The sequence below is a fragment of the Fukomys damarensis genome, unplaced genomic scaffold (genome assembly GCF_012274545.1).
Source record: "Fukomys damarensis isolate Sample0158 unplaced genomic scaffold, DMR_v1.0_HiC HiC_scaffold_34, whole genome shotgun sequence".
Lineage (NCBI taxonomy): Eukaryota > Metazoa > Chordata > Mammalia > Rodentia > Bathyergidae > Fukomys > Fukomys damarensis.
This window is the reverse complement of record NW_022900946.1, coordinates 9,545,661-9,571,283: the sequence shown is the minus strand read 5'-3', so window position 1 is coordinate 9,571,283 and position 25,623 is coordinate 9,545,661. Positions and strand designations below refer to the sequence as shown.

The 25,623-nt window shown below is 43.7% G+C and overlaps 1 protein-coding gene across 6 annotated transcripts in view; it reads left to right on the top strand.

The window, feature by feature from the left end:
- Tmc7 (transmembrane channel like 7) overlaps window positions 1-24,236 on the top strand; it is a 56,507-nt gene extending 32,271 nt beyond the window's left edge. For 3 of the 6 annotated variants that reach the window (XM_033758752.1, XM_033758749.1, XM_033758753.1), the window contains exons 5-16: window positions 2,184-2,266; window positions 4,009-4,154; window positions 6,605-6,752; window positions 7,858-8,031; window positions 10,261-10,418; window positions 12,534-12,651; window positions 12,912-13,009; window positions 14,676-14,862; window positions 17,140-17,270; window positions 19,561-19,716; window positions 20,821-20,899; window positions 22,091-24,232. In XM_033758752.1, the coding sequence (XP_033614643.1) occupies window positions 2,184-2,266; window positions 4,009-4,154; window positions 6,605-6,752; window positions 7,858-8,031; window positions 10,261-10,418; window positions 12,534-12,651; window positions 12,912-13,009; window positions 14,676-14,862; window positions 17,140-17,270; window positions 19,561-19,716; window positions 20,821-20,899; window positions 22,091-22,159 (1,547 nt within the window). In that variant the 3' untranslated portion in view covers window positions 22,160-24,232. Of the gene's footprint in view, window positions 1-2,183; window positions 2,267-4,008; window positions 4,155-6,604; window positions 6,753-7,857; window positions 8,032-10,260; window positions 10,419-12,533; window positions 12,652-12,911; window positions 13,010-14,675; window positions 14,863-17,139; window positions 17,271-17,290; window positions 17,450-19,560; window positions 19,717-20,820; window positions 20,900-22,090 lie in introns of those variants that run through there. The other 3 variants (XM_033758751.1, XM_033758750.1, XR_004515247.1) reach the window with 3 other exon arrangements.
- The last annotated feature ends 1,387 nt before the right edge of the window (window positions 24,237-25,623 follow it).

Genomic DNA, 25,623 nt, shown 5'->3' with positions numbered 1-25,623 from the left:
GTGGCTCTCATTCACTTTTTTATCCCCAACATCTGTCTTTTACATTGTGACAAAGAAATGCTTGTTGAATGAATAAACAAATAGAAGCCAGGCGTGGTGGAACACACCTGTAATCCCAGCACTTGGGAGGCTGAGGCAGGAGGATCGCTGTGAGTTTGAGACCAGCCCGGGCTACATAGTGAGTTCCAGGTCATTCTCAACTACATAGTGAGACCTTGTCTCAAAACAACAACAACAACAACAACAAAACAACAACAACAAAAAACCCAAATAGAATTATAAAATAGCAGAGCTGGAATTTGCTTTGGGAGAACCAATTCAGCTATCTTATCTATCTGAGACAGGGTCTTACTATGTAGTTGAGACTGGCCTTGAACTCACTATGTAGCCCAGGCTGGCCTCAAACTCCTGGTGATCCTCCTGCCTCAGCCTCCCGAGTGCTGGCCTTACAGGCATGTGCCACCACAGCTGGCCTCAACACTTTATTTAAATAGGGAAACCAAAGCCCAAAGGAGCAGGGAGTGGGTTAGGTTATTTTACTCAGTTTATCAGTTCCCTGGAGTTGTGACTTTACAGTGACTCCCACTGTGGACAGAGGATACTGCCTGTCCTGCTGACATTGAGCTTGGCTGCGTGGCTTGTTTTGTCTGAAGCATTTGTGTGAAACACCTGTTTGTGATCAGCTCCCCTTTTGTGCCCCTGGGTCTGCCATGAGAAGAGAGTGGCCTAGGAGACCACTGGCTGTGCAGCCCAGACCCAGACTCTCCCATGGGGGACAGGCCTGCATCCAGTTGGAACTCCAGGCTCTCTTGTGGCCCAGCCTGATCAGCTGAATGAAGTCAAGCTTCGGGCCCATGAATGAGGCAATAGCATCTGGTCTTTTCAGTCCCTGAGACCTGGAGATTGTTTATTGCACGATAGTAGCTGACTGATAGAGAGGGAAAGTCAGTAATCCAAGATTAAAGTAGCACCACTAAAACTAGTGTTTGCATTTTTGTTAAGTGTAAGACTTAAGTCTCACTTTTACTCCTGGAGCGTGAACAGCCAAGAGGCTTTCACGATGCTGGGCTCAGAAGCTCAGCGAGGCTCCAGGAGCTAGTTGCACAGCGAGAATCACCCAGGAAGGAACACACCAGGCAAGTTGGCAAATAGACCTTTATTAGTCTGTCCAGACGGCACTCCCCAAGCCAAGCAGCTCAGAGAGGCGGCTAGCTCAGAAACAGAGGCCATTGTATATAAGGCTAAGGGGGAGGGGTGTTACACTTAAAACTTACAGGAAGAGGACAAAGGCAAAGAATCAGTTGATCTGAGCTAGTGGTCATCAAGCATATACTTGACCGTCACGTACTAATGATCAGCAGATCGATTATCCATTATTCCATTTACAACTTAGATTATAATGTTCAGAACATTCAACTACAGGCAAGTAAGGAGTGGCGTGATTTGTGTTGGGTCTCTGTGTTCACTACAGTTTCCATTTAGTTTCCCAGCTACTTCAAAGCAGTTACCTAACAATTCACAATTAATCATTAGTTATCCTATAAGGGATGGCGGGGAGCGACAGTCTCTAGGTCATTTGCTGGTCAACATGGAGTCGCTTTGGTTCAGTCAGGCTCTTACAAAGTAGTTGTACATATGTATTTCTGAATGCAATTCTGTGGTTCTTTGCACACACGTAGAGATTTGACTGTATTAAAAGTGGGATAATAAGCCAGGAGTGGTAGTGCGTGCTTGTAATTCCAGCAGTCTGGGAGGCTGAGTCGAGGATCTCAGTTTGAGCCCGGCGTGGGCAATTTAGAGACTTAGCAAGATCCCGTCTCAAAATTAAAAATTGAAAAACGGGACGATGACAACGAGTACATCAGTCATCAGTCACATATGTCAAATCATACACAAACATGAACCTAACGCACACGTACAAGCTGAGTGTGAGGCCCCACACACAAAGTGTACAGAGAGGAGATATATGTCCCCAAGTGTCCGGGGAGGATAGTGAAGGAAATGCCGCTCTCTTAAACACACTGGGTTTAGAAATAGAAAAATAGAAAATCACAAACACTCCCATGTACGGATACACAAATACATGAGACATATTTAAGTGCATATAGTTATATGCTTATGTACAAAACTGAGAGAGAAGTTCTCATCTGCTTCTAACAGATGTCTCACTCTGTTTCTTGCAGATATGCAATGTACAATATATCCAGTTAGCAGTTCTGGCCTCATCTACTTTTACAGTTATATCATAGACCTGCTTTCTGGCACTGTAAGTATTTACCCTAATTCTTGTTTGGACCTGCAAAATACTGAAAGTTGGTTCATTTAAAGATCAGTGCCATGGAGGGGAAAGGAAATAAAGGAAAAGAAAGAAATGTGAAAAAAATGAAAAAAAAATAAAGGAAACAAAGTCTTTGTAAACAGGGAAGGGTGAAGTGGGTGAAGGGAAGGCAGGGGTACGGGGGAGAAAACAAGAACCAAGACATATATGTAAAGGTACAAGATTCCAGTGATGAACGTAACTGTATTGTTTGCCTTAAATGTACCAATAAACTTAATGGGCAAAAAAAAAAAAAAAAAAATCAGTGCCATGATCTCTGCAGTGAGAGCTAAATGTAAGTGCTGCATGTGAACCAGGAAAACCAAAAAGATTAACAGTTACTCATCAGCAAGGAGAAGGCTGTCCCTCTCCTCCCACCGGCTTGTGCGGAAAACAGGCTTTGCCCCTTTCAGTCACGGGCCTTTCCCTGGTCCCTGCCGTCTGCGCATTGGCCTGCAACAGGATACGGAGGGCCCCACCGAAAGAAGTGTCAGTGATGGGACGGAATTAGCACCTCTCTCTCTGGCTCTCACTGTAAACCCTAGACCACACGGATGAGGACTGGCTCCTCTAGGCAGAGGTTACACACGGAGACACACGTGATGCATAGATTTGTCACATCCGCACGTCACCTACACGTGTCCGTGCTTGTGTGCACACAGCTCCCGTGTACCTAGACATGCACAGGTTCCTTGAAATCCCTCCCAGATCTGCTACTCTCAGGTCACACCCTCTGCTCCAGAATGGAATAATGGTTATAGTTATTCTAAATTTTTTAAAAAAATCTTCATCTAAAAATAGTTCTGTGTGGGCTGGGGATTTAGCTCAGCAGTGCTGATCTTGCCTCATAAGGTACTGAGTTTGATCCCTGGCAGTGGAAAAAAAAAGAAAAAGTTCTTGTATGTATACTTTTTTTTTTTTCCCATTCTGGGGACTGAACTTGACCTTTGCACTGAACTGTATTCCTGATCCTTTTTATTTATTTTGAGGCAGGGTCTTGCTAAGTTGCTCAGTTGACTAGACTAGAATCAAATTTGTGATCCTTCCAGAGTTCTGGGATTACAAGGGGTGCCTGCCTCAGTGTGTTTTTTTTAGTTCTCTTTTTTTCCCCAGGCAAATAATTACAGTTACGAAAAGTTACAATCACTATAGCTCCGATAAGAATTTCCCAACTTGAGCACGATTACGTTGTAGTCTAGGCCGTTGCTTGCGGTGGGCACTGTCCTGTGCATTCCAGGAGGCTGAGCAGCATCCCTGGTCTCTACCCTACCCACTGGATGCCAGTAACAGATTCATAGTTACAACTTCGAAGGATGACTTCAGACCCTGCCAAATGTTCCCTGGGGGATAAAAGTGCCCCTGGTTGAGAACTACTACTCTAGATATTTCATACATGTAAAAATTGAGCATATCTAACCTGAAAATCTAGATTGATTTGGGAGCATTTTGGATTTTCACATTAGGGGTGCTTGACTGAAGTCTGTACAGATACTTCCAATTCTGAAAAGTTCTGAAATTGGAAATTTTTCTGGTCTCGAGGATTTCACATAAGTGGTACTCAACCTGTACAGAAGACTACCTTTCTAAAAGTTACTAGTGTACTGCTCTGAGTTCCTTGAGGCACAAGCTACTCTTCTAGTTGCCTGCATTGAGCTGGCTAAATGAACTTCAGGCCTTTGGCTTTGTTTCAGGGCTTCTTGGAGGAGACCAGCCTCTTTTATGGACACTACACCATTGATGGTATAAAATTTGAGAACTTCACCTATGATCTGCCCCTGGCTTATTTGATCAGCACAATTGCCTATCTGGCCCTAAGCCTCCTTTGGATAGTGAAAAGGTAAGTGTATCTTGTCATCGCATCCTCCTTGACTTACTTCTTGATGGCTTGAGTCTCCCGGAGCTCTGCTGAGTCTGAAAAGCTTTGCCCAAAGATTGAGCAAGTCTTCAGCGGGCTTGGTGAGGAAAAGGTTTATTTGAGTGTTCTGGCAACTGAGAAGACCTGGAGGATACCGAAGTCAGGATTTGGGAGCTGGAGTAGCACCCTGGAGTTCTTTGGTCAATTGTTATTGGGCCTGTCTGGCAATTCCACACCCTTCCTCAACACCCCCTGTCTTTGCTTTGGTGTGTGTGTTCATCAGGTGGGTATTGGATTGCAAGTGGCAGAAACCCAACTCTGGCCAGCTGCAACAAAGGGGAACTGAGTGGAGCACAGAACAAAGGAAAGGAGGAAAGTCAAGTGCAGGGGGACAGAGGAAGAGCTATGGCTTAGGAGTAGTATCAAAAGCAAGGTCTCCTGCATCTTTGAGTCTCTAGTGTGGTAGCAGCTTTCTTAAGTGCTGAGAAATAAGGCACCTTGAGCAATTGCCATCAGCCCGTGACTGCCTGGGCCACAGGTGCAGAAATGCCTTGAAGAGACTTGTCAGCTCTGGTTCATTCAGGTGCCCAGTCCGGGCCCTTCAACCTTGGCCAGAGCAGCAGACGGTCCGTGATGAGCCCTGTTGATCTGAGTGCCCCCACCTCGGGCTTATCATCTACAGCCAGGGGGTTAGGGTCATAGGACAACATGGCAATTTTTTTCCAAGTGCTTTGGTGAGAGAGAGTGCAGTCTCCAAGAGAAAAGAGATTTATGGTTTGGATCTGAAATGTACCCCAATGGTCATGTGCTAAAAGGCTTGGTCACTAGCCTGTGGCACTGTTGGGAGGTGGGGCCCAGTGGGGATGTGTCCTGAAGAGATACAGACGTGGCCCTCTCTCTTTCTGCTTCCTGGCAGCCATGAGGTGAGCCGTCTTTCCTCACCATGGTCTCCCTCACCCCAGACCCAAACCAAGGGGTCAGGCAACTTAAGTTTCAAGCCCTGAGCCTAAATAAATCTTTCTTCCTTTTAAATTGTCTCAGGTATGTTGTCTCAGCAATGGAAAGCCAATATGGAAGCATTAGTTCCTTTAATAACATTAATGAACAACTACCCCACAAAGTTAGATGGCCCAAACATAGTAAAACTTGTGTTTCTGTACCCCACATGAGACTGACTGAATTAAACATCTTAGGGTATGAAATCATTTAGAAATGTGCGTGTCTTGGAAAACATCTCAAGCGGTTTGGAGGTACATTCTTTGCTGTGATCCTCCGGCACAACCGGAGTTTTTATGTCATCAGTGACAGGGTGTATTTTCCATGAATGCAGTTGATCGAATACAACTTGTGAAATATGCAGGAGTTGCATCTTGCCTGAACAGGTGCTCGCTAAATGTTTGTTTCATCTACTATTTCGTGTATTCCTGCATTTATGCACTGGTCAAGCAAAGTGTGATCCAGGCATTATGCCTAAAAAGGTGGCAAGATAAGCAAGGTGGGAACCTGTCCTCCAGGAATTTATACTGTAGTCAGAGTGAGAGGCTCTAAGCAGTAGATGGATAAATGAGATGATTTCAGAGTTGGTTTATCACTGTCAAAGAAAAAGGGACTGATTTGATGGGGAGATGAGGAATCCTAGGGGAGATCCTGGAGCTGAAATCTGAAGGATGGTGTATTAGTTCTGTTACTGTGACAAAATACATGAAATAGTTCACTTAAGAAGAGGGAAGGTTTATTTGGCTTATGGTGTCGGAGGTTCCAGTCCATGGTCACTGGCCCTGTGACTCTGGGGCTGTGGCAGTTTAGTGAATCATGGTGCAGTGCATGGCAGAGACACTGCTTGCCTCGTGGCAGCCAGGAAGCAGAGAAAAAGAGGGAGAACCAGATCTTCCATATCCCTCTCAAGGGCATGCCCCCACGTTCCTAAATTCCTTTTCCTAGGCCCCACCTTTTTATGTGTCCAACACATTACAGCGTGCCTTGGCTGGGGACAAGCCTTCAACCCGTGGGCTTTTGAGTGGCCGGCCACAAGAGGAGTCAGGCCACAAGCACCAGACCTGGAGAGAGATGTGGAAACAGTCAAGTACAAAGCAGGGATCTGTAGGTCTATGGAAAGGAATGAATGCTATTACAGTTACAGTAGAGGGCTGTGTGGGAAGAGATTGGACAGAGCCAAATCACGTGGCATCTCTAGTTTATATTAAAATAGTCTTGGTTTTATTCCAGCTGTGATAAAAGTTACTAGATGGATAAAGAGAAGTGATTTTCAACAGTGAGATACCTGGCTAAGTGCCACAGATATAGAATTGTCCAAAATTTGACCATGTCAGAACGTGCCCAACATACATCTGAGCAACGTCTCAGATTTCAGTTCACGGAGGTGGATTTTGCTGCTGCTGCTCTCAGAAGGGATTTTTGTGTTTTGGGGTCAGGTCAGTGGAAGGGTTTAAAGTCAACCTGATTCGGAGCGAGGAGCACTTCCAGAGTTACTGCAACAAGATCTTTGCTGGCTGGGACTTCTGCATCACCAACCGCAGCGTGGCCAACCTGAAGCACAGCAGCTTGCGGTACGAGCTCCGAGTGAGTGCAGCTGGGTTTGCCCCGGGGTCTCCCAGCCCGACCAACGTGCTTTGGGAGGCCAACTACATGGCTCCTGCAGGCTCGCCTGTGCTCAGCAGGCTTCTCCTGGGTCGTTTTCAGGAGCTTTGTGCAGTGTACAGCTTGTGGGTTGACGACCTTGAACCCAAGGTGGGGACATGTGGGTGGGAGCAGACAGTGTCTTTTCTCCACCTGGTTCTGTCTTACACTGTTGGGTTCTGCCTTGATGGGAACTGTCATAGACATTGCTTGTACCGGAGAAATTGGACTAAAGAGGGAATACTATAATAGAACAAAGTGGAAAAAACATGAAAAAATACAAGAAAATCTCTAAATTAATAAGGAGGAAAGGAGTAATGAGTAGCATCTTGGTCAGCTCCCCCCCATCCCAAAATAAAAGGAGGAAGGGGACAGAGACAAGAAAATCAAAAGTTTAATAAGGTAAGGGGGAAAGAATCAAATAAATGTATTGTTTCTTACACTAAATATAAGCGGATCATATTTTCCCATTAAAAAGCAAAGACTGGGCTGGGGATTTAGCTCAGTGGTTCTGCCGCCTGCCTGGCAAGTGCAAGGACCCAAGTTCAATCCCTGATACCAATAAAAAAAAAAAAAAGCAAAGACTACCAAGTTTACCAAGTTGGGGATTTAGCTCAGTGTCACTGCCCCTGCCTTGTAAGCACAAGGTTCTGAGTTTGATCCCTGGTTCTGGAAAACAAAACAAAAAAGCAGCAGAGACTACCAGATTGGCTTAAAAAACATCTACTGGGCCTGGGATTTAGCTCAGTGGCACTGTGCCTGCTTTGCAAGCAAAAGGTCCTGAGTTCGATCCCTGGTACCAAAAAACAAAACAAAACAAAAAAACTACTTACATGCTATTTCAAGAAACTGTACATTTGTATGAATAAATTAATAGTTTAATTTCCTTAGTAGACATAAAAACTGTTGGGCTTAGTCTAGGAAGATGTCTTGGGTGATATGAGTATTTAAAGCAAATCTTAAAGATTGATGAGGAGGGTAGCATAAGTTTTATTCCCCAAAACTTCTTCATTCCATTCCTCACAAATGTATTTTCTTTGATCCTCAGGCAGATCTGGAAGAAGAGAGAATACGGCAGAAAATAGCACAAAGGACCTCAGAGGAAACACTACGCATTTATTCTCTGAGACTGTTTTTGAACTGCATTGTTTTGGCTGTTTTAGCTGCATGCTTTTATGCAATCTATTTAGCAACCACCTTCTCACAAGAACATATGAAAAAAGTAAGTATACCCTGAGAGCAGTTCCACTGGTACTCCAATTGGTTGTTATGCTAAATGCATAGAGTGATAAATAGATATTATCATCATTTCTAAATATATGTGGGGGTATAAGTTCAGCTGATATGGCAGAGAATGAAAAATCAGAGGTGAACTAATTTCCACTTCAGTATACCTATTCTTTTTTACAATATTCATGCTAAACTGCATTTTTATCCCTGACTCCTTTATTTTCTAGGCAGTGCCTTAGTTTACCTAAAATAGCAGTGATTTTAGAAATCCAAGTTAATCTGGTAGCTTTGTTTCATGATTTTTTTGTTTTTTTTGTACTGGAGATTGAACTCAGGTCCTCGCACTTTCAAGGCAGATGGCGGAACCACTGAGCTAAATCCCCGGCTGTGTTTCATGAATTTAATCACCAGGGCCCAGGTTCCATCTGTCTTGTGGCTCTGCCACCCATAGGGTGTGGCTCTTTTCTGTGTGGTACAGAATAGCTCACTGCCACGTCCACATTCTAGCCAAAGGGAAGGTGAAAGGTTTGAGGAGACCACCTCTCCTCCTTTTAAAAACATGACGTGCAGTCTGACTTAAAACTTCTGCTCATCCCCCCTCGGCTAGAATTTAGTTACACGAAAGTACCTACCTACAAGAGATTTTTTTTTTTTACCCCTGCCTTGTAAGCACAAGGTTCTGAGTTTGATCCCTGGTTCTGGAAAACAAAACAAAAAAGCAGCAGAGACTACCAGATTGGCTTAAAAAACATCTACTGGGCCTGGGATTTAGCTCAGTGGCACTGTGCCTGCTTTGCAAGCAAAAGGTCCTGAGTTCGATCCCTGGTACCAAAAAACAAAACAAAACAAAAAAACTACTTACATGCTATTTCAAGAAACTGTACATTTGTATGAATAAATTAATAGTTTAATTTCCTTAGTAGACATAAAAACTGTTGGGCTTAGTCTAGGAAGATGTCTTGGGTGATATGAGTATTTAAAGCAAATCTTAAAGATTGATGAGGAGGGTAGCATAAGTTTTATTCCCCAAAACTTCTTCATTCCATTCCTCACAAATGTATTTTCTTTGATCCTCAGGCAGATCTGGAAGAAGAGAGAATACGGCAGAAAATAGCACAAAGGACCTCAGAGGAAACACTACGCATTTATTCTCTGAGACTGTTTTTGAACTGCATTGTTTTGGCTGTTTTAGCTGCATGCTTTTATGCAATCTATTTAGCAACCACCTTCTCACAAGAACATATGAAAAAAGTAAGTATACCCTGAGAGCAGTTCCACTGGTACTCCAATTGGTTGTTATGCTAAATGCATAGAGTGATAAATAGATATTATCATCATTTCTAAATATATGTGGGGGTATAAGTTCAGCTGATATGGCAGAGAATGAAAAATCAGAGGTGAACTAATTTCCACTTCAGGATACCTATTCTTTTTTACAATATTCATGCTAAACTGCATTTTTATCCCTGACTCCTTTATTTTCTAGGCAGTGCCTTAGTTTACCTAAAATAGCAGTGATTTTAGAAATCCAAGTTAATCTGGTAGCTTTGTTTCATGATTTTTTTGTTTTTTTTGTACTGGAGATTGAACTCAGGTCCTCGCACTTTCAAGGCAGATGGCGGAACCACTGAGCTAAATCCCCGGCTGTGTTTCATGAATTTAATCACCAGGGCCCAGGTTCCATCTGTCTTGTGGCTCTGCCACCCATAGGGTGTGGCTCTTTTCTGTGTGGTACAGAATAGCTCACTGCCACGTCCACATTCTAGCCAAAGGGAAGGTGAAAGGTTTGAGGAGACCACCTCTCCTCCTTTTAAAAACATGACGTGCAGTCTGACTTAAAACTTCTGCTCATCCCCCCTCGGCTAGAATTTAGTTACACGAAAGTACCTACCTACAAGAGATTTTTTTTTTTTAATCCTAGCTATATTTGTAGCTGAGTGATCTGTTGAAAGGAGGAGAGAAAGCCATTACCAGTCATCACCAGTACATCCTTGAAAGTAGTTTTCTCATTCCTACGTGAGAATGTATGGGATTTTTAAATGCTTTGCCTTAAGAGTTCATTTTTTCTTCCAGCGAGATTCTAGATATCTCTGTTTGCTCACGGAAGGAGGGAAATGGCTTTATGTTTATAGGCTATGTTGAATGACGAACGCATTTTGCTTGCCAAAAATGCATTGTTGAATTCATTTTTTCAGTTCAATTTGCATTGACATTTCCCTAGGAAATTGACAAGATGGTTTTTGGTGAGAACCTGTTGATCCTGTACCTCCCATCCATTGTGATCACATTGGCCAATTTTATCACGCCGGTCATCTTTGCCAAGATCATACACTATGAGGACTACTCGCCAGGCTTTGAGATCCGGCTGACACTTCTTAGGTGAGGCCTAACTGCAGGTCACCCGCCCATGGCAGCCATTGCTAATCAGCTGGGCACATTTTCCTGCTCTGCGGAGAACCCTCCTTCCCCTTTGGAGAAGGAACCGGAGTTTGCCTCCAGGGTCCACTCTTGCATGTTATACTTCTGGTTGCTGTGTTAGCTGAGGGGTGGGGTGGGATTCCAGGAGGTGGTGTTGCTGTGAAGATGTCAGGATTGACAGGTGTAAGGCAGAGCCCGCTGAGTTCATGCAAACGAGTGAAGAGGGCCAGACGTGGACTGTGGAATGGGAGAATTTTCACTGTGCTTCTCAAATGCCTGAGATTGTGTCTGCACCTTAGATAAAAAATAAAAAACCTTTGTGTTTTGGAAGTATTCAAACAGAACAAATGATCTAGTGAACCTTCACGAGTTTATTGTTTAGTTTCAACCATCCGCAACACCCCCCTGCCCCGCTTTGATAATAGGGATTGAATACAGGGCCTTGGCTCTGAGCTGCACTGTAGCTCTTTAATAATTTTTTTAAAGAGTTTGAAGTGGTCTCACTAAGTTGCCTGTGGTGGACTCAGTCTCCCTGATGGAGTGGCAGACGGCTTGTTCAAATCGGGATCTACACAAGGTCCACCTGCTGCATTTGCTTGTTACAAGAGTCCCTCCCTTTTTTTTTCCATGTTAAAATTCTGGGTCTTTTCTTTAGCATATTACGTTTACTTTATCGTCTCCTACAGGCTGTCCTTTTTTCAGTTTTTACTTACGAGTATGTTCGCAGCGCATAGCGGTTGCGTTCTTTGTGGGGAGTTGGCATGTGTATATAACACATCTGCATTCTTTTTTTCACCCCCTTCCCCTCCCTTCCCCCCCCACTTCTTGCCCTCCATCTGTTTTTCTAAGAATTCTTCTTTCCTTTTTATGTCACTGTAGAGCAACTGGGTCCTTTGTTCTGTAGAATGGCCCCTGTTCTGGACTCGGTCTGTTGTCTGTTCATGAGGTGTTTTATCTGTACCCGCGGTCGCTGTAAACTACCACGTAGATTCAGAGTTCTTATTGGGACCCCTTTTAGTTTTTATGCTGTGGAAAGCTCATTGGTAAGTGCTCTGTGTTCCCTCCTGCTGTCTCCCTGCTCAGGAGGGACACCGTGTCAGGTGGTGTGTGCTTAGGAATGAGAGAGGGAGCAGACTGCCTTATCACAGCATCAGGAGTCCCAACTTTCTGATCTTTTCTGCTTTAAAAAAAACTAGTAAAACATGAGGTGTCATTGAAAAATACGGTGAACGTTTGAACAGTTTATTACAGTAAACACGCACTGTCATTAAGCTCACGCGACATAATCCCCCGTGCTTCAAATACTCCTGTCCCTGTGTCCTTCCCTTCTGGGAGTCCTCGCTTGTAAGTGTCTTCCGTCACGCTGTTGTGGCTCAGTGTCTTGAATTGATGCAAAATGTTTACTTGTCGTGGTCGCTCTGACTTTGGGGAAGAGCCAGGCGTTGCATCAGGCCGTAGATGGTGGTGAGTAAGGTGGATGAGGTCACGCTGAGGTTTTTACGAGACTGCCTTTCCTTTGGATAGCTCACGGCAGCAGCCCTCGCCATATTTTCGGTCATCATGCTTCGTGACGACACTGATGAAACAGGACTTCCAAAACGGCCTCACAAAGTTGCAAGAACGATGGGATGAGTGTGTTAAAGATGGGGTGGGGTTGTCTGGGGAAGGATGAATGGTGATGTGTCTTTTATAAAATTTAAAAAATGTGAACACTCACCATAAATTTTGATATAAAACCTAAAATTATTATTTTAATCTTTTTGTTGTTGTTTTTGAGACAGAGCTTTCCTGTGTAGTTCAAGCTGGCCTTGAACTCACTATGACGCCTGGGCTGGCCTCGAATTTGTATAGCCTTCCTGCTTCAGCCACCTGAGTGCTGGGATTACAGGTGTGCGCCGCCGCACCTGGCAATTTAACCGTTTTAAAGTGCAGTCTAGTGGCATTAAGTTCATGACCAGTGATGTGCCACTGTCGTCACCATTCACCTCCAGGGCTGTCTCCTCATCCTTAACGGAAGAGCCAGGTGCTGGGAGGAGCTGGCCGGCCCTGACAGCTTCCTCTCCCTCTTCCCCGAAGGTGCGTATTTATGCGGCTGGCCACCATCTGTGTGTTGGTATTTACGCTGGGCTCCAAGATCACATCCTGTGATGACAACACGTGTGAACTCTGTGGCTACAACCAGAAGCTCTACCCGGTGAGCCGCTGGGGAGGCACCCTGCTGGGCGGAGGGGCATCTGGCGACAGTGCATGGTCAAGACGGCATGGGCTTGATTCTCACTCGCACCCCTTTCTAGCTCTAGCTAGGAGGTGGGCCTCGGCCTGAACACTGACGTCCGGGCTGGAGCGCAGGCGACAGATTTGGAGATGGAAAGGACATAGGACGGGATCTAGGAGTCTGGTTCCTTTGTCCCAAAGGAAAGGTCTCTTGTTGCCTGTTACCCTCTTTGGTTTCAGTGCTGGGAGACCCAGGTTGGGCAGGAAATGTACAAGCTGATGATCTTCGACTTCATCATCATCTTGGCTGTGACGCTCTTTGTGGATTTCCCTAGAAAGTAAGTATAGGGTTCCCCCTCTCCCCGCCCACCTCCGGAGAGGAGGCTCCCATCACAGCCGCCCCCAACGAGTGCTAGGTAACACCTCGGTCCCCAGGAAAGTACAATAACCCGCGAGCTGTTGTGTCCCCTCTGAAGATGGTGTGAAGGGCAGGAATAGAAGCTGCTTGGAGATTACTTGCTGCCATCTGCACAGCCCCGCCAGTGTCAGTGTGGACCACCAGGCGGCAGTGCAGGCTGCGTTTCCCGATCTGGGTTCAAGCCCCAGCACGGACCCTTGCTGGTCATGTGACTTTAGGCAAGCTGTGTAGCTCATGCTCCTCTGACCCAGTTTTAGCTTTGTGAGAATTAAATGAGCCACTGCAGATAAAAGCACTCAGAATACTCCACGGCGCCCAACTCAACAACATAGTAACTGTTCCCATCACAACTGTCATGACTGTATTGTTGTTTCGATTATTCTCCCATCTCCTTTTTTAAACCCACACGTACAGATAATCCAGACATAGGGCTGGATCTAGCATTATTAATGTTAAAAACAAACATCAAAAAAGAAGCTTAAAAAATACACAGATATGATATGAAGAGGTGCTATTTAAAACTTTTAAATATGTAGAATTTAAACAAATGTAGAAGTCTGGAGATAGGTGGGGGTTCTCTTCATTACAGTGCCCCCTGACTGTCCAGTCCCATGCCATTCCGCAGGGGTAAGTGGCACTGACACTTTGGGATAGCTCACGCCGTCTTTCAGTGCTGTATAAAAACACACGCTAGGAGGCTGAGGCAGGAGGATTGCAAGTTCCATCCCAGCTCAGGTATCTTGTAAAACTATCTTAAAATGAAAAATAGAAAAGGCCTGGGAATGTAGCTCAATGTGAAAGCCCTGGGTTGAATCCCCAGTACTGCGAAACAAAAACTGTATACACCCACATCTACACAAGTACATGTGTAAATAGATGCAGTGTCTTGTTAGATGTGTTCTTTGCCTTCAGTGGGATCACAGTACATCCATATGGTCTGCAGCTTGCTCCCCCGCATCCCTCATAAGAATAAAATATCATGAACAGCTTTCCATGTTGTGGCACATGGGTTTTCCTCGTCCATCTTTTCCATAACATCCATAACATTTTCCTCTCTCCATGGCTTATTATTTATCACTCCAGCCCCAACTGATGGTATTTAGGTTGTTGCCACTATTTTTGCTAACCCGTGGCAACGCTCTGCTGTTCTCTTGGGCCCCTGACCCTGGGATTTCTGTAGGAAGCTTCTAGAATCCTGGGAAATGGTACTGGTAGGTGGTGGGGTCCCCATAAACTCTCTTCTGTGTGGGTGCACGGTACTTTTTGTGCCAGGTGGCAAGCCAGTATACAGAGCCCTCCGGCATCATTTATGGTCATCACAACCCTGTGAAGTGGGTTATATTATAATCCCCTCCCCATTCCCCAGATGAGAAAAGCAAGGCTCAAAGAAATCAAAGAGCATGTCGACGTGGATACCAAGTTGTGGATCTGAGGCTCAAATCCTGGTCTTAATGATTCCAGAGTCCACTGTATTGTGTCTAAGACCATAAACAGGACTAACCAGTTTCTATGAAATGGCCTTAGGTGGTGGGGAGGTTCTGCGGCCTTGGCAGACACCAGCTAAGAATGGTCTGGTTTGTTTTCAGGCTCCTGGTGACCTATTGCTCCTCCTGGAAGCTGATCCAGTGCTGGGGACAGCAGGAGTTTGCCATCCCAGATAACGTCCTGGGGATCGTGTATGGGCAAACTATTTGCTGGATCGGAGCCTTTTTCTCACCTCTTCTCCCTGCAGTTGCCACTGTGAAGTTCATTATCATCTTTTACGTGAAGGAGGTAAGCAGAGGTGAGGGTGGGAGTGCATTCCTGGTCCACCCTTGATCCCGAAGGGTGTTCGTGGGTTGGAGCCCCTCCCACCTCCATGAGGCGCATCAAATGGACGGAGTCCCTCATGTCTTACCTGTTTATTCTGGAAAAGACGGAATGGATTTGTTTTATACTAGAGATTGACCCCAAGGCCTTTATACTGAGCTACACCCCCAGTTCTGTTTTCATTTTTAAAATTTTTTATGATTTTGAGACAGGGACCCCCCCCCCAAGTCACTAAATTGCCCAAACTGGGCTTAAACTTTTTCTTTTCTCTCTTTTTTTTTTAATTTTAAGGACCTTGTTAATTATTTTGCTCCTGTGACTTAAATGTTATCTCATATAACTTAAGAACTCTCAATAGTGGTACATTTTAGTGATATTTGACAAAATTTTTGTTTTTCTTCCCTCCTTTCCTTTTTCTTTCTTTCCTTTTTCTCTCGTTCGTTCGTTTGTTCCTTCCTTTTTTGTGTGTGTGGTACTAGGGATTAAATCCAGAGCTTGTGCAAGGGAGGCAATACTCTGCCACCAAACTGGGCTTGAACTTGTGATCCTCTTGCCTCAGCCTAAGTAGCTGGGGTGTTAGGTGAGCACCACTGCACCTGGCAAAACATTTACTTATTTCTAGTGTGTAATTTTTCTTTTAGATTTTGGGGCCAGTGCGGTTATTTTTAAGGCCCCAGTGATTTGTCTAGTGCTCCAGGGCCCTTGCACAGCTCCCAGGGCCGAGGCACTGTGCTAGAACTAAGCAGTGTGTGGGAGAAGCAGCTTGCAGATGCCTGACTTATTTGGACGTACTCATCCGTCGTCTTTGTTACAAAGCCACCGTATGCTCATTGTGAAGACTGAGTGATACAGAGGTGCTCACAGTGATGTCCTTCCCACTTCCAGACGGCCTTTGGTGACAGGCCCAACATTTATTTGTTTTATTTTTTTCCAGTACCAGGGATCGAACTCAGGACCTTGTGCTTGCAAGGCAGGCGTGGCACCACTGAGCTGAATCCCCACCCTAGCACTTATTATTATGCCAAGCCATGAAGGTTCAGAAATGGAAATGACAGTGTTAAAAAGAATAATGGTATTAAAAGCCAGTAATACTACTACTGTATATAGGTGCTGCTTTATCTAGATGATCATGTGGTGCTTATACCCAGCCTAGGAATAGGTACCATATTTTATAAAGGAGAAAGCTGAAGTTCAGAGATGTGACTGCGCCAGGCCACGTAGCTTGTAGGCGACCTCTGAGACTTGAACTCAGATTTCTCTCACTCCAGAGCCTTCTCTTAACTTGGTAAGCAGCGTGTTGACTGGGGCGAAACTTCCCACCTGGGGGCTTTGGCCTTTGAATGTTCTTATGCCTTCATCTGGATTCAGTTGGCTGAATCGTCGAAGGAGAGATTGTTGTGAGAAAGCTCGTAGGGACTTCATTTTCTCCTTTCTAGGATATACTGGCAGCCAGTGATTTCCCAGTACACAGTCTGGGAAAGGCAGAGTGGGTGAAGGGAGGCCTGGCCGGCAGCAGCCCCCAGGCACAGCACCCAGTGTCCTCCGGCTCACACGTTCTTCTGGCTTCTGTGGGATTCAGAAGAGCTTGATGCCAACCAGCAATGAAGCTTTTTAAAATATTGAGGAAGTCATCTATGGCTGCTACTTTCCCCCTCTCCCTCCCCACTTGATATTTTCTTTGATGGAAATACCTAGTTTTAATATATGGAAAATAACGCGTGCTTGTAAAAAATTCAAGCAGAACATCTCTTGATGTGGTATATATTGTCTTAGAACCATTTAAATATATTTGAAGCCCTAGAAAGAACACATACTTAAAAAAAAACCTTAAATGAGTGCAGAGCGTGCAGAGTTCTGAAATCTGCCGCTTTCGTCGCACAGTGCCACATGGGTAAGTAACACAGTCTCGTCTTTTTTAAGAGATGTTTGCTATTCCATTGTGTGTGGCCTTTAACCTTTAAGGAGCTCCGCAGGTAGTTAGATTGCTTTCAGCCGTTGCCTATAAACGACCACTCCAACCGCACCTATCCACATGCATGTGTCTTGGCCCATTTTCTTATTATTTCACCAGTGTACATTTCTGGAGTCTGGACTAAACATTATTCATTTGATTTATAGTCTGGACGATCCTCTGGAAAGGTGAGAACAATTGACGTTCCCATTGCCATGCCCATTTATGCCCATTTACCGTCCTGAAAGCTGCGCTCATTGTTCTTAACCTTTTTCTTCTTTTCTTCCTAGCTGAGTCTTCTTTATACCTGCAGACCTTCCCCAAGGCAATTCAGAGCGTCCAATTCTAATTTCTTCTTCCTGCTGGTGTTATTGATTGGGCTGTGCTTGGCAATTATACCTCTGACAATCAGCATGTCCCGGTAAATATTGTGTTTTCTAGGACATCTCCTTGCCTGTGACATGTTCCTCTTTCATGTCAAAGGGTCCGGTATGTTCTTTGGCTTTTCTCGTGACGTGACGTTGCACCCACAGAAGTCACAGAGTCTCCTTGGACTTAGCCACGCCCACCTTTCAGCAGCAGTCCCCTCTGCAAGCTGGAGTGAGTGCCTTGGTCCACTTTGGGAACTTTGGACTGCAGGTTGTAGTCTTGGTGGGCACCACATGAGACTTTCCAACCTCATTCCCTTTCCCAAGGACCTTTCATTCTAGTCTCCTTTGGGGTTCTTCATTTCTTATTATCAAAATGATATATGATCACTGTAGAAGACTTAGACTGAGGGGAAAAACAGAGAGAGGTAGGAAGTTGCCCTTACTCTGGCCAGTTTGGTTGAGGAACATTTACTGAGTACCTTGTTTGTGCCAGGCACCGTGCTAAGTGCTAGGGAAAGACGTGGCACAAGGGCTGTGGAGCCTAGTGTGAACTTAGGGGAGAACAGAAATGCTGTCTTCTAAGGATCGGAGTTTGGGAGTTGAAACCTTGGGGATACCACTTCCTGTGGCCTAACTGCTTGCACCAGAACCCAGCAAATTCTGTAAGGGGCAGAGAGTAATTTAGGCTTTCCAAGCTACTCAGTATGCAGCCACTCATTCTGCCATCTCAAGAGAACAGCCAAAGACAATATATAAAGGAGGAGGTATGACTGTGTTTGAATAAAACTTTATTTATAAGAAACAGGTGGTGGGCCAGATTTGTCTTATAGGGCACATAGTTTGCCAGACTCTGTATTAAAAATCTTATGGAATTTGTTTCTTGATCTTTAAATTAAAAGTAGAATTAAAAGTTTAATCCTGTCTCAGATTAAAAACAATTTGAAGTTTTATTCTATGTGGGTTTTTCAAATTGATTTTTTAATATTATAATAATTTATTTTTGTACTAGGAATTAAACCTAGTACCTTCACACTGAGCTACATCCTGAGCGCCCACTCCCCTTAAAGAAATTTTGTTTTTTATTTTGTCAAGTCTCTAAGTTACCCAGGCCAAGCTCAAACCTGTGATCCTCCTGCCTCAGCCTCCCACAATGCTAGGATTATAGGCGTGTGCTACCATGCTTTGCTATTATATTAAAAATTCAAATAGTATAGAAGGATACAACTAAGAGAAATTGCCAGCATATGCAAAACTCTCATTCTTTTATATATATTTTTGGCTTTGATGTTTAAATTAAGAAGTGTATTCACATGGTGCAATATCTTTTTTAAAGTGTAAGAAGCTTATTTTCTAACTCTATTTTCCAATTATTTAGTTTCCCTCTGGGACAGTTACTTCATGTCCTTATGTCTCTTTTCTGTCACAGTACTTCTCTAATCCCATAGTATGAATGGACCACAGGTTGTTCATTCATTTCCTTAAACTTAGGCAGTCCTTTTCAAGTCTTAACTTTAATGTTTTTCCATTGTAATTTATTTTCTCTGCTATTTTATTTAGAACAATTTTAATTATATGGAAATGTTTAAAAATAGCAAATGCATATGCTCTTGAAATAGATTTCTCAGTTATTGACATTTGGCAGGGTTGTTTTTTTTTTCCAGTAATGAACCACTTGATTTTGTGTTTTTCTGGGAGTTTTGTTTGTATGTTTTTCTTTTGTACCACTGGGAACTGAATCCAGGACCTTGAGCATGTTAGGTACGTGCTGCACCCCTGAGCTGCATCCCCAGCCCTGAACCGTGTGAAATGAAGTAGGTGCCGTGTTCACCCCTAAATACTTCAGCAGGCAGCTCCCAAGAAGACACTCTTTCATACACCTCCACAATAACATTTTCACGGCTAAGAAGCTTCACACTAATGTCATATGCCTGCCATATGCAGATTTTTCCAGTTGTTCCCACATAGTCTTTTCTAGCTTTATTAAAAAAAAAATAACAGTCTAAACTTTCAGCAGTTATGTCTTTTTAGTCTCTTTTAGTCTTTGACCCCCTAAAGAATCCAGGCCATTTTTCCTCACCTTTGAATTCAGAGATTAGAGAGTAGAATCCCTGGATTATTTTCTAACAGTCTCATTTAACTTGATCTTCTGTCCTGAATGCCCTGGAAGTTAGACCTGAAGACTTGATGAAATGTTAGAGTAAGTATTTTGGACCAGAATATCACAGGAGTCAGGTTGTTCCCCATAGGCCACTGTTGACAAGATGTTCTGGGTGTGCAGAGTTGGGACCCTCGGCCTGTGCTGCATCCTGGCCCTGAGCCCCTTGTTCCATGTCCTGGCAGCATCCCTTCCTCAAAAGCCTGTGGGCCTTTCACCAACTACAACACTACCTGGGAGGTCATCCCCAAGACCATGATCACCTTCCCCAGCTCACTGCAGTCTGTGATTCATGGCATCACATCGGAAGCCTTTGCTGTGCCTTTCTTCATGATCATCTGGTAAGATATCCAGGAACCACTTGGACCCCAGTGAATAATTCCCACTGAGGCAAATGGAGTGTGTTTGTCCTGCTGTTGTGACAAAATACCTGAGACAATCACCTTAAAAACAAGAAAGGTTTAGTTGGCTCGCAGTTTCACAGGTTCAGTTCATGGTCACTTAGCCCTGTTGCTTTGGCCTGTGGCAACACAAAACATTGTGGCAGGAAAATGTGGCAGGCACCTGTTCTCCTTATAGTGACTTGGGAGGGAAAAAGAGAGGAAGAAGGCCAGGGTCCTACTATCTCTGTCAGTACCACTTCTCCCCGCCAGTGACATAACATCCTTCTACTAGAACTCACTTTGTTTTTAATTTGAATTTTTTTTTCAGTATCGGGGATTGAACTCAGGTCCTTAAGCTTGCAAGGCAGGCATGGTGCCATTGAGCTAAATCCCTGGCCCAAGACCCGACTTCTTAGAAGGTTCCATTACCTCCTAATAGCGCCATGGGCTAGGGATCAGGCCTTCAACACATGGGCCTTTGGGGAGCATTCCAGATCCAAAAGATGACAGTTTAAATGAGCAGAGCTGCTGTTTTCCTGGGAGCTGGCCTTCCACAAGCCCATCTCTGAAGATAGCTTCGAACATTCCGCTTGAGACCTAGAGCTGCAGAGAAGATGGGAGACAGTTATTGACTGCTTTTAATCAAAATGGTCTTGTCCCAGCTATCGCTGGGTTTTATTGTATCCCATTTCAAATATGAAGAAACTGAGGCTGAGTGGTCACCCACAGCCAGTTAATGACATACAGGGCTGACTTTCTGGACCACTTCTTCCTCTCTGCTGTCCTGCACGCGCTCAGGAGACCCTGACCACTTTCATATTAACATACAAAGCAAGGGACAAAACGGACTTCTCTGTGCAGACTGATAAACACTCCACTGGTTGGTTCTCCCCCTTTTTCCTTTGGAGAAGTGAGGTCCTCCTTCCTTTCTCCTCTTCCCTTTTTCCCTTACCCTTTCCCCTCCAACCAAAGAAAATCTGTCCTGGAAGTGTGCCGGGTTGCTTTTCTAGTGGCCCCTCAGATGACACGGAGTCCGCCTGGCCTGTCCATCTTGTCTTGCAGCCTCGTCATGTTCTACTTCATTGCGCTGGCCGGAGCACACAAGCGAGTGGTAGTCCAGCTCCGGGAGCAGCTGTCTCTGGTAAGGAGGCACAGGCCACACGGGATCATGGTTGGTGACGGTAAATCTGTACAGAAAATGGCGCTTTTCCCGTGGAGGGAGTGGAACTGCTGTGGCCTCCACTCTGCGCACTGCCACTTCCCAAAACCCTGCCTTCAGGCCCTGCCTGGTCCAGCTTCATTTATTCATCGGACTCATCCATTTCTTCACCAAGAGAGACAGAATCGCTAAATACTTCAATGAGAAAACTTCTCCTAACTATAAATGCTAGGAAGATTATAAAAACAAAGTGCTAGAGGGACGAGTGGGCCATCATACTGTTGCTAGTGGGTGGCGAAAGCCTGTTTAAGGAGGTGGCATTGGAGCCGAGGCTTGGACAAGAGGAGAGACCGAGTAGTGGAAGTTGCAGTGAGGGATCAGAGTGCGGTCCAGGCTATGAGGGAAAGAGGACAAGCCTAGGGCTGGCGCGGCTGAGGGTTGTGAATTGGGGGTGCGGGACAAGAAGGTATTGTGCATTGATTAGGGTCATAGTGTAGTCTGGGGCAGCTGGTAAAAGTGTATTCGAAGTGTGATGGCAAACCACTGGGGTGTGTTAAGGAGAGGAGGGCGGGGTGTATGCGTGCCTAGATATACACATACACACAGTACTGCCTCGGTTCACAGACACTTCCCTTCCTGAATACGTAATTCAGTTTGCAAACAGAAGTGTTCAGCACAGTTTTGCTTCTGTTTGCAAACTCTGCCTCAGGTGATGACCGTGACCCTGGCCATCTTTCCCACATGAACAGGAATGTAGCCATCTTTCCCAGAATCTTGGGACAAATTAAATTTGTGAACCAAGATACCACTGTGTGTGTACACGTACATGTTTTGTTGTTGTTGTTTTTTCTTCTTTTCAAGATAGGGTCTTGCTGTGTAGTCCTAGTTGGCCTTGAACTGAGAGTGATCCTCTTGCCTCAGTCTCCTGAGTGCTGTGATTATAGGCATTTACCACTCTATCCGGCTGGTGATGTCTATTTTTAAAAGACCACTGGTTGCTATGTAGATAAGGAACTGTAGAGGGATCCAAGTGAAAGACTAGATCATACACCACTGCAGTACTCCAGTGGTTGGACTGCTTAGCCCTAAGAATGAGAGGGAATTCATGGGACAGAAATTGTGATGTTGTATCCAAATATACGACATGACCTTCGAACTCATTTCTCTTTTTAGGAAAGTCGTGACAAGCGCTATCTAATCCAGAAACTAACAGAAGCCCAGCGGGATCTGAGGGACCAGTAGATCAGGCATGGGGGTGCTGCTGTCTGCTTCTCACTTGGCCTCCTGACTCCTGAGCCTACAAAGTCTACCTGGGTTCTGAGTAGAAATTTTAAAATATATTTTTCTGGAGTTTAAACTTTTGTAAGATTGACTTCCTATGCACAGCTGTGGTGGCCATGTTTGCATACCCAGCTTTTAGTGACTTAGAAGTAAGTGCAGGCTGAAACCCAAAGCCTTTACCTATAGACTAATAACTCAGTAATAACTCTACCAAAACAGTAGCCTTTTGGGGTTTTACAACAAAAATCAAGGAGAGGCTTTTATATATTTTTAAAAGCTTGTTTTATATTGTCTTTCAAAGCTAACCTGAGGTCATCTGTTCCCAAAACTGGGTTCTTTTTTTGAACCTGGTTCTAGGAGTTTAGACTGAGGAGTTTTCCTTAAAAGCTGTGGCTCTCCTGAATGACTCGTTACTTAAAATGAAACCTGAATTTTTTAAATTAAGAGAATCCTTGAATCATGATGTGTGGAACAGGTGTTAAGAACACAGAGCAGACTGTCATGTAATTTCGGCTCACATGGTAGAGGTTGGGAAAAGAGTCAGTCCCTGCTATGTGAATAAGCAGTCTCTCAATCCCTGATGAACCTTCACGAAGAGAGGGGCAGTAGCAGGTTGGCGGCCTTGACTTCTTCGTTTTCTAACCATTTTGCCATAGTCTTATTTATTACTCAGGGGAAAGCTGCCTTTAGTTACCCATAAGCCTTCATTTCTGTCTGATCTTCAGTTCTGAGACTGGCAGAAATCCCTGTACTGCTGAAATTAGGAGGCAGACGAAGTTCTCTCAGTCTTCCAGATGCTGTTTCCCTTCCTGCACTGAGGTATCCATCTCTGAAGGACACACACACACCGCATTTCAGAGCCAGGCTGCGAGGGCTGTTTAGTATTGGCGCTGTGGGTTATGTGCATAAATGTTTTGTGCTCTGGGTTACAGCTCAGCCTTTTCATTATATCAGCCTGTGACATACACCAAGTTAGATCGGTTGCTGGTTTTTTAATTACACATTTCTATATTTTCAAAGGCTACTGTTAAGTGCACATGCCTTTATTTTGCATCACATTACAAAAGCACAATATCTAAGATTTCCGTTAAGAGTAAAAAAAAAAATGCAATAAATACCTCATCATAAACATACCTAAATTTGACAGCATGAACCTTTTCATCGAAGCCTAAGCTATTGTTTAATGCAATCTGTTTTCACTTTATTATCTTCAAAATCTTTGTCAATATATTTTGTGAAGTTTCTGTTCATTGTTTTTCTTCCTTTCACTGGCTCCAAACCTTTGGTAGAATTTGAAGTTGGATGGAGCTTTAAAAAGCTACTGCTAAGAACAGTTCCAGTGTGCCCTCCAGCACTACCCCGTTACACGAACGTTAATTTATTCCTTGCTCTGGGAAGCAAAGAAGCTTGTCAGCTTGTACATTTCTAGATTCCTGATCCTTTGTCTCAGCCATGCACGCATATGTTTGTGTGTGTGTGTGTGTGTGTGTGTGTGCGTGCAAGCGCGTGTACTGGGGGTGGAACTCAGGTGCTTTGGTACCACTGGACTACTTGACCTCAACACAGCCATTTTCTTGCTCTTGTATAAAGTACTATTAACATGGGATATATTTGTACCTGTGAGACTTCTCAGTCTTTTCCTGTCTGGTTAAGATTTACGAGTTTCTAAATCATTTCATACCTGGTACCATAAAATTTGAGTAATACAAAGTCCATTTCATCCTCACTTAAAAAACAAATTTTGGCCTTTCTGCCTAGCACTTTTGTAATGTATTTGCCTTCACCATGCTCCTGAGGACAGTCCAGGTTTCTATTTGTGTGTTTGTGTGTTGTCTAAAATAAAAATATATTGCCATGTTTTCATTATAAAATTGATGGCGAAATATGCTAATCAGCATATTAGTTTTACTTAAGTGCTGCTAATTTGCATACCTCTTACTTGAATTTTTATGTTTTGATAACTGATAACTTCAAGTAATATCTGTATAATTTTTAAAGTGCAGCTGTCTAATGTGCATTAAAACTACTGATTAAATAATGTCTTGCCGGTTTTAAAATGCGATTGTGTATATTTGAACCCACACATGCGTCTGGTCTGCAGTCACATGATCATGGGAACCTGTAAGAGTTTGCAAAGTTGTTTTTTGCCTTTTCATAAAAGTAGATGAACAGGTGTTTAATGCAATTATCAGATGAGTGCTTTTAAAACTCCTTGGCTCTACTGAAATCAGGGCAAGTGTATGTGTGTGCTTTAAACTTAAAAAAAGCATAATTATTTCAAGCGTTTCTCATCCTACTCCCAGAGAAAACGACTGCCAATATTCACTGTATTCTACCAGAAAGCTTTAATACATACTCAAACAGATATATATGTTTGGGAGTATGTTGGGAAATATATATTTCTGAGTTCCTTCCTTCTCCCTCTTAATAATATCTTCATTCTTTTTAATGTCTGCACTGCATTCCATCGCATGACCACAAATAAGAACTTGGATTGTTTTTGCCCAACTTTCCCTCTATAAGCACTGAATGATGGAATTTTAAGCACTCTTCTGCAAACAGTTCTGTTTTGCTTCATTCTGCTGCAGGCCCTTGTTTATCTTAAAGGCAGACTTGCAGGTTCTTGTAATCACAAAATGTTCTCATCCCAGCAAAAGGAAAAATCCAGTTACGCAAGTCTTTAGTTTGCAAAGCAAATCCCTGCACCTACAAATCTGATCGCAGCCAATCACTTTTGTTAAGTATTGGAGAACAAAGAATTAATTTTGCCAGGTGGCCCTCCAAGGTCTGACTTAAGGGAGGTGAGAACTTCTGAATTATCTCCTTTATATAGTATGTGGCTTTACTAGTAAGTACCACTTGGTACATTCTTTACCCAGTGCATGGCATGTGCTGGAGACATGCAGTGGCTTTCTGCTTGCTTAATGGTGATTTTGTACAAATGTCTCCATCTTCCTGAGGCAAAGTTCTCTTATCTTTAAAACAGAAGGATAATATGTGAGTTAGCGTTTATATTTGAGGGCTGAATCAGGGAAGAGTATGCTTTTTTTTCTTTTGAAATTTTGTTTTCTCATTAGAAATACGTTTATCATAGAAAATATGGAGAACAGTGAAAGCTACAGAAAAAATTTAAATCATTCAAAATTAACACTGTTAATTTTGCAAAACTGCTTTTCAGATAGAAAGTACAGAGAAACAAGAAAGATTGGAAGAAGGAAAGGAAAAAAATTCATATTCTCACTTCTTTTGTACTCGTGTTCTTTTGTTATCAAAAGTTCTTTATAAACATTTCAATGGGCTAGTCAATATAATAGCACACATACAAATCATACTTTTTAACATTCCCTTGCTGCTTAACATTTTAATTCCAAAATTTCCCAGGAATAACTGAGATAGCATAAATTCTGTCAACAGTTTTTCTCCTT